Genomic DNA, 17,963 nt, shown 5'->3' on the forward strand with positions numbered 1-17,963 from the left:
TGTTGTCATTCATCAAAGATTGATTCGAATATTTTCAGTTAGTCCTAAGGGATGTGTATAGCAACGATTTAGAAGCACTGATGATATAAGTTTAGCACACAATGAACTTTAAAATGTTCAAATCTGCTTTTTACTGCCTCAGTGGATCACTTCGTGGATCGATTCTGAGTCTGTGTTTCCACACACAATATTTGTGTAACCTTATTGATTTCTCACTTTATTTATAATTTTATATCTTGAAATGGCATTGCACCATTGGTGGCATTTATATGGGGAAGCAGTAATCGTTTTCAGCCGATTGAAGAGTTACAATGACAAAACTACAGGTTTGAATGTCTTCAATACTGAGAGCTGCAGGAGTTACTAAAAGTTATTGGAAAACAAGGTAACAAGTCTGATGATGATATAGATTTAAAGAAAGGCTTTGCTAATCTGTAGGGCAATATGGACAATGATTTGCTAGATCTATTATCAAAAGGTTGTATGAATATATTTGGCAAAGAAAAATGTGTTTGGGAGGGTCGTGCAATTTGATGTAACATACTAAAATTCTTTTTTTTTGTTTTTATTCTAGCCAGAGCATGATGAAAAACTCACAGCCTGTTCGGTGGGGGGTGTTAGCCCACATGATGGGCCAAGGAGTCTGCAATGGTGTGCCAGTCACACCTGTGACTCGGTACCCACTGCATGTACAGGGGTGCCATATCGTTGCTTTATGTTGTGGGGAGCCATTATGACAGTGTCAATATTGGATTGGGGGGGGGGGCATGGTCCAGGACTTTGCAAAGCCTGTAGTACATGTTTTGAGTCAGCGACCACAACAATCTGTGTTGCCCTCAAATGTCCCTCGCCGAGTTGAAAGTCAATAACTTTTTTGGATTCACAGACTTCTATGGCCTCGCATCAAATCTGCCAACACTACCACATGGTCCAAAGATTTTGATTGAGTTAGAGCCAAGAAACTCGATGTAGGCTCCCTAGCCTGCTCTTCCAGAATCTATTGATGCAGATCCGTCAGTATTTGCAAAAATGGCACTGGACTTGAAGGCATTAATGGTCTCCAGTGCTAGAATTTGAAGGTTGTTAGATGAATGACTTAGCTTAGTGGCATTAGGGTCTACTAGCTTCAAATGAATGTCTGGGGTCTTTGGGCGACACCAAGGGGGAAGGGGATGAAAACGTTGAATGTTTTGTCGGTTGGTGAAGAGGCCACCTTCATCAGATAGTCTAGTGGCATGATACATAAAAGACTGCATCTAGATACGTCTTCTGCATCTTCAACCATCCACTAGTTTTCTAGCTGAGAGGTATTCATCCAGCTTTTTATACCGCTCAAAGCAAGTCTGTATTGACCGTTTTTCCTAAGGTTAAGTGGGCCTACATTAGCCATTATTTAAGCCGCATTTACTGGGCTTGTCCTAACGGTTCCACAAACAAATTTTAGTGCTTTAGTTGTTTAAGAGCTGTCCTAGAGCCATAAATGTGCACAGGTAGACTGTAGTCTATCTGTGATCGCACTGCTCCTAAATACAGTGATCGAAGCATGTCTACTCGGGTATCCCACTTCGTGCAAAGTTTCCCTGAGGTCCTTCTTGAAACTTCCTGGATGTGTTCACACATTTTTAGTTTGCCACCAAATATATACCAAAGTACTTGAATAGCTTCTCCATGCTGAGAGCCACTTTTTTAAGGGAGAGCCTGAAAGGTTGCCCGAGATTGCCAGTCCCAAGCGTGAACAGAGTTGCCCGTCTTGGAGATGCTTAATTCTAGCCTCCATTTTGTGTGTATGAGCAGAGCGTATGGTGATCTTCTTGCAACACTTTTTGTATAGAGGTTGCGCTCCTTCCTTTGGACAGTATCATCAGCTTCTAGCAGCTTTTGACATTTTAGCTGAGCCGTAAGGTAATTTATGATGGCCGTGAAAAGGACGCATGAGAGGACGGAGCCACTAAGAAAGGCCTTGCTTGAGGGTCATTTCGCCTATATATATATTCATATATGGTCTATGGGTAACAACTCAAAAGTAAAAACTAACTTCAGAAAAGGAGAGGAAGACACAAGGAAACCTCAATAACTCTTCGACAAAACTTGATCAGCGCATAATGTTATAAAATAAGTCCGGGCTCAACAATAACTTCTGCCGAAATATTAAAGCTCTAAAAGAATATCTTGACAATACTGCAAACAATTTAGACTCGGATGTTTAGCTACAAACTATTTAGACTCGGATGTTTAGCTACAAACTATTTAGACTCGGATGTTTAGCTACAAACTATTTTGACTCCAATGTTTAGCTACAAACTATTTAGACTCGGATGTTTAGCTACAAACTATTTTGACTCCAATGTTTAGCTACAAACTATTTAGACTCGGATGTTTAGCTATAAACTATTTTGACTCCAATGTTTAGCTACAAACTATTTAGACTCGGATGTTTAGCTACAAACTATTTTGACTCCGATGTTTAGCTACAAACTATTTAGACTCGGATGTTTAGCTACAAACTATTTTGACTCGGATATTTAGCTACAAACTATTTAGACTCGGATGTTGAGCTACAAACTATTTAGACTCGGATGTTTAGCTACAAACTATTTTGACTCCGATGTTTAGCTACAAACTATTTTGACTCGGATATTTAGCTACAAACTATTTAGACTCGGATGTTGAGCTACAAACTATTTAGACTCGGATGTTTAGCTACAAACTATTTTGACTCCGATGTTTAGCTACAAACTATTTTGACTCCGATGTTTAGCTACAAACTATTTAGACTCGGATGTTTAGCTACAAACTATTTTGACTCCAATGTTTAGCTACAAACTATTTAGACTCGGATATTTAGCTACAAACTATGTTGACTCGGATGTTTAGCTACAAACTATTTTGACTCCGATGTTTAGCTACAAACTATTTAGACTCTGATGTTTAGCTACAAACTATTTTGACTCCAATGTTTAGCTACAAACTATTTAGACTCGGATATTTAGCTACAAACTATGTTGACTCGGATGTTTAGCTACAAACTATTTTGACTCCGATGTTTAGCTACAAACTATTTAGACTCTGATGTTTAGCTACAAACTAATTTGACTCGGATGTTTAGCTACAAACAATTTACACTCGGATGTTTAGCTACAAACTATTTTGACTCGGATGTTTAGCTAAAAGTAAAAGTCTATCGTTCCCTGGTTTTGTTTACTTTGTGTAGATCTTTCAGTCAGTATAGTTTAGGATCTGTGGACTGTATAACAATTCAAACTGGGACAAACAACTTCTGTTGTATGGAGACATGATGACAGTGTCAATATTGGGGAGGGGGCATGGTCCAGAGCTTTGCAAAGTCTGTAGTAAAGGTTACTTAAAATGTGAGCGACATTGTAGCCAGCTTAGCAACAAATTCTTTTCTTTGTCTCTTGTTTCTCCTCCAATCTCTAGGCTCACCAAATCAAAAATGACGTCATATTTGTTTTATAATGCCGTTTATATGTTCATTTTTTTTTAACAGCCACAGTTTCTTTACCAAACAAGTTGGCTTATTATCATGTAAAGATCCGTTCACTTGTCCCGGTAGTTTGTAAATTCAGAGTCCACTTGTAGATTGTAAATTCAGAGTCCACTTGTAGATTGTAAATTCAGAGTCCACTTGTAGATTGTAAATTCAAAGTCCACTTGTAGATTGTAAATTCAGAGTCCACTTGTAGATTGTAAATTCAGAGTCCACTTGTAGATTGTAAATTCAGAGTCCACTTGTAGATTGTAAATTCAGAGTCCACTTGTAGTTTCTTTGGGTCTCCTATCATGGTACAAATCCATCTGAGAAAAAGTGAGGCCCTAACGTAGGCCTACATTTTTCAACTTTAAAAAAAAAATCGGGGGGGGGGGCATCTCCTTACTTTGTAGCGACGTTTCTGCTGTCTAGACGAAACCACGTCGCGGACGGATCTGGCCCGCGGGCCGTATTGTAGACATCACTGCTCTATACTATAGATAGATTGATAGAAACGTATTTATTCGGTATTTATGTTTTATGTAATGCATTACAAAAGTCTGCCGTATATTGCCATTAGTCATGTGTACGTCACTTAAAGATTCTTTAGACATTAAAAGATAATGTTCAATACATTTTTGAACACTGGAAAATACTTGTTATCACTTGTAACCACACTCAAAATTCCTTTGGAAGTGTTAACAAAAATGTAGGCTAAAAAGGGATTGGAAACGATTTTAAAGGCGAGAAAAGCGATCCCTGCACATAATTATTTAAACGACCAGGTACAACTTTATATGAGATCAAGAATCATTTCCAAAGGTCCCACAGTGTGTCCCCATTCAGGTCTGCGATAAGCACAAAAACACTTTGAAGTATCTATCATTAAAAATCTATTAGCCGACATTTTTTTCAGGGAAGTCGTCGACTGAATTCTTCGTATAACGGTCTGGAAAATGTCCAAGATACGACATGGTCTATAAAAATAAAATTTTGGTAATTCCAATGACAACCTTAGCAATCCATCTTACTAAGAGATAACCAAGAAATGATTTAAATATAGTAACAACAACAATGAAAGGGAGTGTGCTGACGTTTCTTCCTAGTACATTTGGGAAAGGAACAAAATAATAGATGAAATAATTTTCTAAGAATCGAAATTATTGTGATCAAGTGAAATATGTGTTTAGGTGTTATTGGTTTTAAGTGAGTTCGAGAGATGTTCTACCAACAATGTTTCCAATGGTAGTGTATTCTAAATGGATATTACGATATTTTTATGTAGATCTGATGTTGTGTTTGAGACAAGAGAGACAGAGGTAAGTGATCTTGGGAAAAAATTATCTGTATTGTTCGTTATCTGCTTTTTAAGAGTTCTATCTAATATAGAACTGGATTAAGATATACCAGATATATTGGCAGTCAAGTCATGACATTAGACAGAGAAATAGTTAATTAAGTTACTTGCAAAGGTCTGAAAGGGGAACTTTACTTTTACTTTACTGGGTCATAGGCCAAAATTAAGGATTCCTAATAAATTCCTATTATACTTGTCTCCAACTTTGCCCCAATAAGATTGATGTGGCTATTTTTAGTATTGTAGTATTATGTGATAAGACCGAAAGGTTTCGGAAGGGGGCGTTAACCTCCTCTTAATTAAAAGATATTGGCTTCTTTAATAAATCTTATTTTTTTTACTTGTGTTTTAAAACTGTGATTGATGAGTCTGGAATATTTAATTTTTGTTTTATCCCTGATAGAAATCTGCAGTGCAAATCTTCATATAGTCTTAGATTATTTATAAATGTTTATGAATTAACATTTGAAACCAACTCAGTGAAATGTTATCTCAAAATAAAATCCGTATATAGATTTGTCAAATCAATATATAGTCTCTTATTGGAGTTTCCTTTCTAATCTATTGACAAGATCTTCACCAATGAACCCAACCAATTCTGTTTTGAAGTGTACGCAGATGCTGCGCACTAGGTTTATCTTGATGATAGGTGTGTAAAACAGGGTCGTAATATTTTGTTTACATTTAGTTATATATTAGAAGTAGCTTTTTCGTTAAGTAGCCTAACACCTTTACTCTTCTTGCCCACCTTTAATGAATAAAGAACAGTCAATCTGTAAGAACATACTATCTATATAGTATGAATATCTATATCTGTATATATGTAGACCTAATCGATCTACCACTTTTTTTAGAAGTGAACCGAAATGAACCTGAATCTAGGCGACGCTCTATGTCTATATCACTTAGTTAACACACAATTGAACAGAACTTGTCTAAATAAAACTCAATGCTAGAGGTAACAGTTGAAAGGAAGCCTCAAGATATTCAATGATTAGTCATTTACACGTCACGCTTTAAAGCTTTGGCGTTACTGTTGACTGAAGAACGCCATACAATTAAAAAAAAAAACATGTCTGAGAGATACAGACACCTGACTTCTCTTCTGAAAATCTCTTCTAGATACAAACAAATGACTATAAAGACCATTACTTTCTGAAAAGCAATTCTACCCAAATAAAATAAATAAAATAATTTCTCAAATTCTACATTGCGATTTCTAGATTCCATTCACAACTTGAAATTCAGTGGGAAAGTACATGTTTTAATTTACTATGGTGACTTTAATTAGTATTGAATGCATTGAATCAGGGATTTCCAAACCAAGACCCGCGTATCCTGATCTTAACACAATACTATTCAGACCCTCGAAACATCTTTTCACAGAGCATTATAAAGAAACAGAGGTTCAGTTCCATGAAACTCAACGACTTGTGACGCAACCCTTGAGACTCGTGTCAAAAAATTTAGATTCAAGGCCGAAAAAAGAAAGAATGATTTGTCATTGTACTGGCTACATAACACCCTCGTTAACCGTTTACCACAACAAAAGACTTGTGCATGTAAGATTATCAGACCATTAAGTTCTAGGCAAGAGTCAGTACTAAGAAAGACGTGGTGGGAGGGGGGGGGTGAAAGTCACTCAAAGAAACAGTGGCAGTGTCGATGATAGAATACAGTTTTACAGAAAAATGATGGAACCCCATTGGGAGGGGGGATGTCCCATTTCGAATTGTCCTTGAGGCAAAACATTTTGTTTTTTACATAGCAAACTTTTTAAGTCAATGATGAGCTGCAAGCGGCAATGTTTGGGTGCCTCGGTGACTTGGCTCCAATCACTGCTAACCCAAGCGATGTCATTCTAACCTAGATCATATTTCATCGTTCAACCTGTGGACTAGATCTATACGCCAGCATTATTGTACAAAGCCAGAAAGGTCACTCTCAGGTCACAGTAATTTTTTCCAGAAAAAAAAAAGCTACGCAGCAGACTGCCATTATCCACTTGACATTGTAATTAATAGCAGACGTGGCATTGTGTATTTAGAAAGTTAAAATGTACTTTTTTTTTATATGTATTTCTTGACTGTCGTTTGTATGTTGTAATCAAAGCAAGACATAATGCCTTCCTCTTCTTCTTCTTCGTGGTACTGTTCCCTGGTTGTTTATTATAACATTGGTCAATAGCTTGTCCACCTAGGTTCCAGGTTCTGCCCACTACGATAATGCAACCTGAATAGAGATGTTGTAATAAATTAATGTTATTCTCTAATATATCACTTGATTTCCACTATGCATGAAGATCTTCACCATAAAATAAACCATCTCATGAACGCTACATTGAAATTACTATTGCCAACTAACTTCTCGTTAGCATCCCATCCGCACTAGATGTACCACGATATAAAATGTAACTCTAGCAGACCCTAGAGAATTCCAAATGATATAGGATGGAGGTCCTTTGTCTTAGGTTCTTAAGGGAAAAATTGTTGCAAAAATAATAAAATAATTAAAAAAAATAATAATGAATTTTAATAACTCATAAGTCTTTTTTTTTTTCTAAAAAAAAAATTGGAGGAGAATATTTATTTTGAGGAACAATTTAAATAATTTTATGAATGGATTTTGCCATTATTTTCTGGACCTTTGCTGTCATCACTTTCCTTTCTGGACCCTTGCTGTCATCCTTTTATTGACCTTTGATGCAGCCTACTCCACGATCATGCTGGAAATCCTGGAATGTGTTTTTTTAAAATCTATTTCCTTTATAAAAATGTTATTTTTATGAAATTTTCTTTGTAATATTATAAATGGTAATGCCTGCAATAGATGTGGCGAAATATGTAGGTCGGAGTTGGGGCTGCGTAGCCACGGGAAATACCGCATTCGGATTCGAGGACAAGCTTTATTAGTATTGCCAACTAAATAGATTACAATTGTACTATGTTTTTAACAATATCTCAAAGCGTGAATGTTGAGCTTTGTGTTAAATCTCCTTTATTAAGGCTTGTTACTTGCCCATTACTTTTTCAATAAGTTTTAAGTCCTAGAGTGAAGGTTTCATGCTTCCTCCATGTTTTTAAGTTTGTTATAAACAGAAGAGCTTAGACAGTTTGATGCTACAGTATTAAAAAATGCAAAAAAAATAAAATAATAATAATAATAATAAAAAATGATCATGTACATTTCATTTAAAAAAAAACACATTGCTTATCAAACACCGGATACACCAAATAGGCAAGCAATTTATAGTGTTTCCGCCTTATATGAAAATCTCTTATCAATTGTAGATTTTGTGGGGTTTTTTTTTTTGTTTTTTTTTTTCGTAGCCGTAAACAGTGATGTCAATAGATGGTGAAAAAGGAGGACACCAGAGTAATTAAGACCAGAAACAATAAGATAAAACAAAAACAACGTTACAATGACAGTTTGTGTGAAATACAATCTCAAAATCGGCCCCCAAAGTATTCCACCCAGAGTCTTCACCAGGATTCGAACACGGGACTTCCAGTTCCAAGTGCTTTACTCCTCAGCCACAGCATCTCTATATATTCATTTAGCGTAAACTTATATTTGTTAAAATAAAAATTGTTATCCTTATCCATACATTCAAAATTAATAACATGTTACATGTAATAAAGAGAAACTAAAAAAGATTTATTCTTCTTACAAAATTAGATAAATTGGCAACACGAAAAAAAAAAATTCTTGACCTACTTTAAGCTACAATTGTGTACAAATGACAACAAGACTTTCTCCTCGCAAATAAAAATTAATATCTCCATTGTAATTTGTCATTCAAACTAGACATACTTCTATTTCTAGATCTAGGCTAACCCTAGTCAGTATTCTATTCAATGAGTTAGTTAATAAATGGAAAATATATTTTATAATCATCCTTTGACTCTTTTACCATTGTGACCTTAGATGCAAATGTTTTTGTACCAATGCGCGAATCTATGAATGAAGCTTGATTTATTAATAAAGAAGTCCATGACCTTTTAAAAAAAGTTACCTCCCCTGAAGTTTTTCATTGAAAAGTGGTGTAATTTAAAAAACAAAATGCTTGCATATATAATTTTAAAAATTAGATGGTTCACTTTCGGAAAAGAAAAAAGTAGCCGGTGCATCAGAACTTTGAATGATCTAAAATATTATGATGTCCGATTTTCATTTTTTCTTCTAGTTTCTGAGATCTAAACGGGACAGACGGACAGCCGAACAGACAGGCCACACAACACTAATAGCGTCTTTTCCCCTTTCGGGGGCCGCTAACAAACGCGCGGAACAATTGACAATAACGTACCAATCTTGTTTATTATCTTTTTCTATGGTCGACAAATCTTGCATGGTAACCCCACGGTCCAACAAACTAAAGGAAAGGTCAAGGTAAAATTATGTTTTAACAACAACACATGGAACAAAACAAAAGTTTTTTTTTTGTTTTTTTTTAATGAAAATGTCTTTTTTATGGAGCTAATAACTTTGTAAGAGCGAATATCTCCTCTTTGAGAACTAATATTGATATTAATAATAGATTTGTACAAAATTGAGCATCAGGGGATGACAGCGGCAAAGGTTTGAACCCGGGACAATATAAACGGAGGTTCTGGGCCATATAATTACAATATCCAAAAGTCACATGTCAACAGAAAGTGTGTTTAGAAATTATTGTAAAATGTTTTTCATAGTACTGAAAATTGGTAAGTAGATCTATATACGAGCAGAAAAAAAGAGAATTTTACAAGATAGTCACGCTGATACTAAATTCTATGCCCCAATTCCCAACGATGTTTCAAAAATAGTAGCAGGGCAGACTACTCCTTCATTCATGATTTAGAATCGACGTCAGATTGAGCTCTCTCCCCTGCACGCCATTTCTCAAAATGTGTATTTCTATTGGCTAATCTTGGCCCTATCGTTAGAACTTCCTTCATCGCTGCAGCTGAATGAAACGGTCTCGACGCGGCGGCTAATGTAATTAACGGCGAACTGGCCTTGATAACTTTTCCATGTAACAGCACATGGTTTTCAAAAATAAATTCTCTGTTGACACCAAGTGTTCAGCCCAACACGGACTTGTATTACTGTTGTTGAGGCTAATTATGTATGCTTATAGTAAAAGACCTTGACATTGCATTGGTTTAAATTTTGAAGAGCATAAAGGGTATTGTGTTGATAATAGTAGTGTTCAGCATTCACCTTATTAAAATACGTCCATCGATCTGCTCAAGCAAGAAGTTTACCTTTTCTGACATACATTTTTAATCGAAGGGAATGAAAACTGCAGAGGTTTTTCTTTTAAAAAAATCAATGTAGTTGATGGAACTATAGAAACTAATATTAAATGCTCTAAACTTCATATGTACAGACTAGACATCATGGGCGTAGCCAGGGGGGGGGGGTTCTTGGGGTTCAACCCCCCCCCCCGAAATGAAATCCCCCCCCCGCGGGGGGGGGGGGGAAACGGAATTAAGTGACTGATTTTTGCTTTCATTTTGTTTATTTTAGGTGAGATTTTAATACTAAATCATCACTTACCACAGCACAGCCGATGCAGTTTTGAGTTAAAAAGCCTCTACCAGGGGGTTTTGAGTTTAAATTCCCCTACCAGGGGGTTTTGAGATTTAAAAAACCCCTATCAGGGGGTTTTGAGATACAAATCCCTCTACAAGGGGGCTTTGAGTTTAAAACCCCCTACCAGAGGTTTTTGCAGTTGAATCCCCCTCTGCTATAAAACAAAACAAAAAAAAATGCAAACAACAATCCCCAAATTCCAACAGCACAGTTGAGGAAGATTTTGATTTTGCTGAACTAAACATTATTATTATAGCTCCTCCTTCGTGATCGAGGATGAGCACATTTCTCATTTCCTATGGATTTGTAGATGACTGTAAAGTCCAATCATCGCGTTAAAAAGCCGGCCGCATACGTGACATGGGTAGATTTGGTCAGTTGTAGATAAACTAAACATAACTTAGATGGCTGCCTGATCATGCGGTTTGTGCGCTGTACTGTCGTTTGGATTTATCGATGGTCCCGGGTTCAAACCCTGCCCACTCCCATCCCCAGTCGTCCGGCGGGAGGTTTGGACTAGGAAGTAAACTATCTTCACCTCTGAAGGAACATCCAAAACATGTAAACCATTTTACAATGAACTAAACACCACAAGCACTGACTTTGAAACCACGTGTACTGAGCAACACTTTATGTATTAAACATATATATCATTCGTACAGAACTAAACCCTTCATCTATTAAACTTAAAACCACATGTACTGTGATAAACACCACAGGCACTAAAATAAACACCATATGTAATAAAATAAACACCACAATTACTGAATTAAACATCACATTTACTGAACTTAATACAGCATGTAATGAACTAGTCACTATATGTACTATACTAAACACCACATGTACAAAACTAAAAAAAACAACTCCTCTATATGTACCGAACGTTACACAACATGTACTGAACTAAAAACCGCATGTACTGAACTAAAAACCACATGTACTGAACTAGGCTCCACATGTACTGAACTCAACTCCACATGTACTGAACTCAACTCCACATGTACTAGTCTAAATGATCTGAAATGTTAATAAAAATGAAAAAAAAAAAACGTCTTTCAGAAATTGTAGATGTTTTCACTAACGGCCATAAAGAGTTGAATAAAGACGTATCAATTGCCAGTGACATTGTTCATAGTTTACACACACAATAATGATGTAGAACAACAAGAAACGATGTTGTAGATTATCATATTTGAAGCTTTTTTTTTGTGTTAGGAATTAGGAAGTAGTATCAGAAGTTGGGTGAACGTTTTAGCGCTGGAGAATCAAAATGTCTAAAAGCTCTTTGACTTGCAGATTAAAGTATTTTTAAAATTAAATTGGCAACAATGATCTTTGAATATGTCGTCCTTCACATGGTTGCTTTGTCTTTAGTTCAAATCTGTCCCATTCTTTACCGTCCATCATATCACCACCACACCCATTACATCGCTTTCTCTTCTTTTTCTCTTTTGCTAAAAGAGTATAAACGGAATCTTAAAAACTCAAACTGTGTACACAATACAAATTTATTGTGACCGACTTTTTATATGACATTCTCCAATAAAAGAAAACATGTTTATTGCGACATTTATAAATGTGGTGTTCTGTCTTTCTCGGCATCTTGTTTCTCTCAGCTGTCGACATGAAAAGAACCTACATTGTATCAAGAAATGTATTTCCCATAGAGCAGACATTGATGTGTCAGACCTAAGGACAGCTTGTAACTTCAGAGACCAGGCTAAAGAGGCGTAGTTTCAAACTAGTCAACAGTAAGCAGACAGTGGTGTGTCCCTACTTCATGGGAAACTAAAATCTAGTACATTCTTTGTTATGCAGGGAGTCATTCAAACATAGTAGCTTCAGTTGGGGCACCTGTCACTTTGTGTGATTGATAACTGTGCCAGTCTGGCGGATGGCTTCAATGTGACGTCAATCATTGCAAGTACCACAACTCGTCCTTCAATCAAAAAGTAATTCATCATACTTTTTGTCTGAAAAATAATTCTATTGAATGGTAAGTACTAGACCAGCACAAGTCCACACAACACGAATTCAAATGTCAAACATTTTGTTAGTAGCATATAAGCATTATAAGAATGGTTGAAATGGAAAGAGCAATCAATTCAAACCGAAGAGTTGAACTCAACGAAATGTCAAGAAGAAGGAAGTAAACCAAATAAGAATGCGGTCTGCTAACGAGGACAAAAAAGCGAGACGCTGACGCAAAAAAAGGGGAGATAAGTCGTCGAGAAAAAGGGCAGAAAAAGCAAATAGACTGACATTTCTAACACATGGAAGACACATTACAGAAGAGACACATTGCAGAAAAGACTCATTGCAGAAGAGACACATTGCAGAAGAGACACATTGCAGAAGAGACACATTGCGCAAGAGACACGTTGCAGAAGAGACTCATTGCAAAAAAGACTCATTGCAGAAGAGACACATTGCGCAAGAGACACATTGAAGAAGAGACACGTTGCAGAAGAGACACATTGCACAAGAGACACATTGCACAAGAGAAACATTGCATAAGAGACACGTTGCAGAAGAGACACATTGCACAAGAGAAACATTGCATAAGAGACACATTGCACAAGAGAAACATTGCATAAGAGACACATTGCACAAGAGACACATTGCAGAAGAGATACTTGAGAAAAGAATTGAGAGAAAAGAAACTTGGAACAAGATCAGTTTGGGAGAAGAGACACCTACAGAATATCTTGGGTGGCTAACTTCAGCCATAAAACGGCTATGGTTAGTCTCTTGGAGTTTGAGTGAAAGCCTGGGTATTAAGGTTTGAACATTATCGCTCACACAAACATTCTTTTCTTCACCAAGCCGCTGGACTAAACTGGAACTGACCAACTGGAACTGACCAACTGGAACTGACCAACTGGAACTGACCAACTGGAACTGACCAACTGGAACTGTCCTACTGTGGCACAGTATGTTGTAATACACACTAAAGATATCGATTTCTGATTTTTCTCAGGGTTCATTTCTGAAACCGTTATCTTTTTTAGGCTTAGTGACAAGGTAGTGGAGGTTTACATCCAGAGTTGTCTTTCATGTCATCAGACGACTTTCAAAGGTAGTGGGGTGATTTGAACACATACTGCTTCGGTCTATAACAAGCATAGGAACTAGTGAGGCCACTGATAGGAGAAGAGACACTAGAACAAAATTGCGGACGAAATATTGAAGTTTATACATTTTTTCCCTTTTTGATGGAATTCATCAATTTGAAACATATCAAGATGGATGAAATGCTGATTTAAAAGAATGAAGAATGATGTACCTCGCCATCGGAGTATCAAGGAGGTGGGGGTTAAGTTTTGGGGTTCAACTCCCAGCCCAAAAGAATTAAATCCCCACTGCGGGGGTGGGGGTGAAACTTAATGAATGTTGTTTTGCTTTAATTTTGTTTTATTTCAAGTAAGCTTAAAATTTTCCTCCAGGGGTTTTGAGTTTCAAATTCCAGTTTTGAGGTTTTACCCCTTTTCAATAAAACAAAAAGAAATTAAGCAAACGACAGAAATCAAATTCCATGAGCGTAACCAAGGGGCCAAGGGGTGGGGGGTAAATTTTCTCCCCTCTCTCTCCAAATTATATTGACGTAAAAAAAAAACGCTATAAGCGTAGCCAAGAGGAGTTTTGAAGGTTTAAAACCCCGTCCAGAGTGTTTTTAGTTACAAACTCTCTTCAATTAAAACTAAAGCAAACCACAGTCAACAAATTCTATGAGCCTAGCCAAAGAGGTTTTGAGTTTGAAACTTCCGCTCCAGATGGTTTTGAGTATAATCCCCCTTTCCCAACAGATGGTTTTAACGATAAAACTCCCACTTTTCGATAAAGAAATCTAAAGCAAACTACAACACCAAATTACATGATATAAGCCAACTGGGGTTTTGAAGTTAACACCCCCTTTTTTTTTCCAATAAAAAGAAAAGCAAAGCTACAAATACTAAATTTCATGAGAAACAGAGTCACCGAGTTTGAAAACAATACAGCATAAAAAGTTCGACTCCAATCTAATCTTTCATGTCACTATTGTCACTAATCTTAAGAATTTCTTTTTCTTTTTGTTTGTTACAGACATAGCCTTGCACCATTTCCCAAAGCTACATTTGCCAATAAGTTGAATAATCATGCCCACATAATAGAGGTGTTTGTTTTCCTAGAAACAGAGACAAGAAAAAACATTACTAATACTTTTTTTAAAAAGACACTACCGCCTTTATGCAACTTGTTTTTCTCTTAACAGTTAATGAATGTTAGATTTTAAAACAATGGAACATTTATTGTAATCCGCCACCTTCTCCCTTTTCCACGAGAGAGAATCCTGGTTAAGGATTGGAATATATAGATCTAGTAAACTTTAGAATATTCCGAAGTTAGGCCATTAGATCTAGACTAAGAAGACGATGCGCACAATTTTCCTGAACATTAATTTATTAAAGTCTTCAGTCAGAAAAGACTTCTAATAGGAAATTAACGAAAGCGATAGTCATTTCAAGAACGCAAAAGTTTTTTGGATATTGTCCTAGATCTAACTCTATATCCAAATGTAAATTTATTTCATCTTACTTAAACAATGATAACAGTCTAACTAGAGTTTTCCCCGTGTGGCCAACGAGATAGACATTCTTTTCTCAGCGGTATACATCAACTTTTACATTTCTTAAAAAAATATTACCATTATTAGAGAATGAGTCGACTAGCTGTAGAAAGTATCGAATGTCATAAACATCTATGCATGCCTCGCTGCCCCCCTCCCCCTTCATATTTATCTACTAGAATGTAGACTCTAGATTCCACAATCTTGTACAGCTGCCAGTTGGAATCCAGAAATGATTTCATTTCACTAGTCACTAAATAGAGTTAGGGGAATTTTTTTAGATCTATAACATAGAAATCGATTTTGCCAAAAGAATGGATTCTACATAGATAGATAAGATAGATAGATAGATAGATAGATAGATAGATAGATAGATAGATAGATAGATAGATAGATAGATACATGGGCGTAGCCAGGATTTTTTTCGGCGGGGAAGGGGGGGTGGGGAATTTTCTACCCCGGTCATTATATATATATAATATGTAATAAATATATCGATATTTTGTCTTTTCAGAAACTTGTAATTTTTTTTTTCGCATTTTTAACGCTAACACTTTAATTCTTAGGTCCGCTGGCAACGCTGTCGTGAAGTCTCCGCTTGTGGCATGCTCGTAATATATGAATGCAGCTCCGGAATTACGCAGTGCATCTACTAAGGGACTTACCGGCCCTTACCCTCTACAAACTCCAAATTATGCACTTCTTAAAACTAAAATTTGCAAATTAAATGTTAAAAAAAATGCAAAGTGAGACTTAATTTAGCATGTTTTTAGATATAAGTATTTTTAATTTGAAGTGGAATTTTATTAAAGTTTTTGAAAAACTGTAGGTGCCTCCACAAAAATCCTGCACCGGGGCCCCCACATACTTAAATCAGGCCCTATAAATAATGGGTCATGATATATTCATATAAAAAAATCGCGTTGTTGTGAATGTACTAAGAGCAAGAGCTTTTCACATGAAGTGCCCCTCTAAACGTTCTGCTTTCTCTAATCCTTCAATGGAATGGGTTGTTTGAGTCAGCCAGAACAACCAATGACCTACCAGAGTTTAAGTCACTGATCAACAGGACACATGAAATGAGTAGGATGCAATTATCTTCTTTTTTGAAGTAACAATCTGTCATCTATAAGTAATACCATAACATTTCCAAAACATTTAATAACGAATCTAGGGCAAACAATCAAAGAAGGATAAAGGTGAAGAGATTAGAGATGTTTATCTACGAGATTTGTTTGTTTTTTTACAAGATATTAGTCGATCACAATTAACATTAAAGTCTTGTGTTGTCTATGAGTTCATTTAGCTGCTCTGGCCTGCAGGGTCCACTGTCTCCGCCACTGCCTTCCACTAACATACACCGTTCACTGATGCCGCCTATGTCTTAACATTCCAACAGGGCTCTCTATCTTGCCACTAACACAGGTCACATTTCGTGTCTCAGGAACAATGCATACACTAACAGGAATGACCCTTTCCAGTTTCCTGTCAAGACTTCTTCCTGACCAGACAACCTACACTGCTTCTCACCCGCTGACCACACTGGCAATGATCCCTTCTACAACTCAGGCGGTTCTAAGCTTCTATCCTATCTCTAGTTCTGTCTCTCTACTTGGCTTGAATCAACAGTCCACCAACTTGTTTCTACCCACTCACTAGTCTTTAACAGTGCCCTGATGTGCATCATTTTCTTCAATATAGGAGCAGAGATATAACAATATATTAATTTCAAACTTGTATTAAGGCTGCTATTGTACTGTTAATAGTTTTCAGACTACATAAATGTATAAATAAAATACAGTACGTAATCTTACGCAAGCATACATCCAGTTTCCGATACCTTATCAAACCTTATCTACATATACTATACACATATAATATGACATGCCAATTGTGGGTCGGATTATATGGTTATGCCTGGGCCGATTTTGATACCCAGTCCGCCCCTGGTTAAATCCTAGGTGTCACTTACAAAGACCGCATTACGAATGAAGAGATTAGAAGCATGATTAATACAGCAATTAGACCCCACGATGACCTGCTAACCGTGTCAAAAAAACGTAAACTCAAACTCTATGGCCACATCACAAGGTACTCAGCGATTGCAAAGACCTTTCTTCAGGGAACAGTACCAGGAAGAAGATAAATAGAAAGCGATGGGAAGAAAACATCAAAGAATTCACAGGTCTGTCAGTGAATGAAATTGTATCAAATGCAAAAGACAGAGAGGAATGGAGAAAGACTGTTGACAGATCTTGTGTGGTGCCCCAACGTCCAACAGATAAAGGGATAGGAGAAGGTGAAGGAAAAGTTAAATGTGAACCTGGCCTAACAGATGTATTGAATGATTCTCTATTACATTTAGAATAGATCTAGACCAAGACGATAATTGATCTAATTGTTTTGTAAACGTTGAATGGTATCATTATGGACTCATGAAATAAAACTTTTCCTTTTAGTCAAGTGTTCAGATGTATAGTATCACGTCTATATTATGAAACACTGCTTATTAATTGTTGTTTTAAATTGAATTCCACTTAGCAGGACTAAAATTATTTAACTTAGTAATACAATTTTGAAAAATAAAATTTTGACGAAAAATCTAAAACCGTTTGCGTATATGTGTTTAAGATGTTGCGGTAGACTCCCGCCCTTACTAAATTGTCTCCCGTGTTTGTTACTATTAGTAGTGAATAGTTGTAAAAATGGTGTATTTTTATGAATAAAAAATCCTTAGATAGTTGATTTTAAAAATTAAATTTTTAGCTTTCAGAAAAGAAAAAAGTAGCCATTGCATCAGAACTTTGAAAAGTCTAAATTATCATGATGTCGGATTTTCAATATCTTTTCTAGTTAATGAGATCTAAACGGGAGCGACGGACAGTCCACAGAGAACTAATAGCGTTTATTCCCCTTTCGAGGGACGCTAA

At 36.4% G+C, this 17,963-nt stretch overlaps 1 protein-coding gene across 3 annotated transcripts in view; it reads left to right on the forward strand.

Moving 5' to 3' along the window:
* Window positions 1-317: 317 nt before the first annotated feature.
* LOC106059184 (uncharacterized) overlaps window positions 318-17,963 on the forward strand; it is a 44,233-nt gene continuing 26,587 nt past the window's right edge. Inside the window, exon 1 of one of the 3 annotated variants that reach the window (XM_056012151.1) lies at window positions 318-385. In XM_056012151.1, coding sequence (XP_055868126.1) covers window positions 333-385 — 53 coding nt within the window. In that variant the 5' untranslated portion in view covers window positions 318-332. Of the gene's footprint in view, window positions 386-4,415; window positions 4,810-17,963 lie in introns of those variants that run through there. The other 2 variants (XM_056012150.1, XM_056012152.1) reach the window with 2 other exon arrangements.

Source organism: Biomphalaria glabrata, chromosome 15 (genome assembly GCF_947242115.1).
Source record: "Biomphalaria glabrata chromosome 15, xgBioGlab47.1, whole genome shotgun sequence".
Lineage (NCBI taxonomy): Eukaryota > Metazoa > Mollusca > Gastropoda > Planorbidae > Biomphalaria > Biomphalaria glabrata.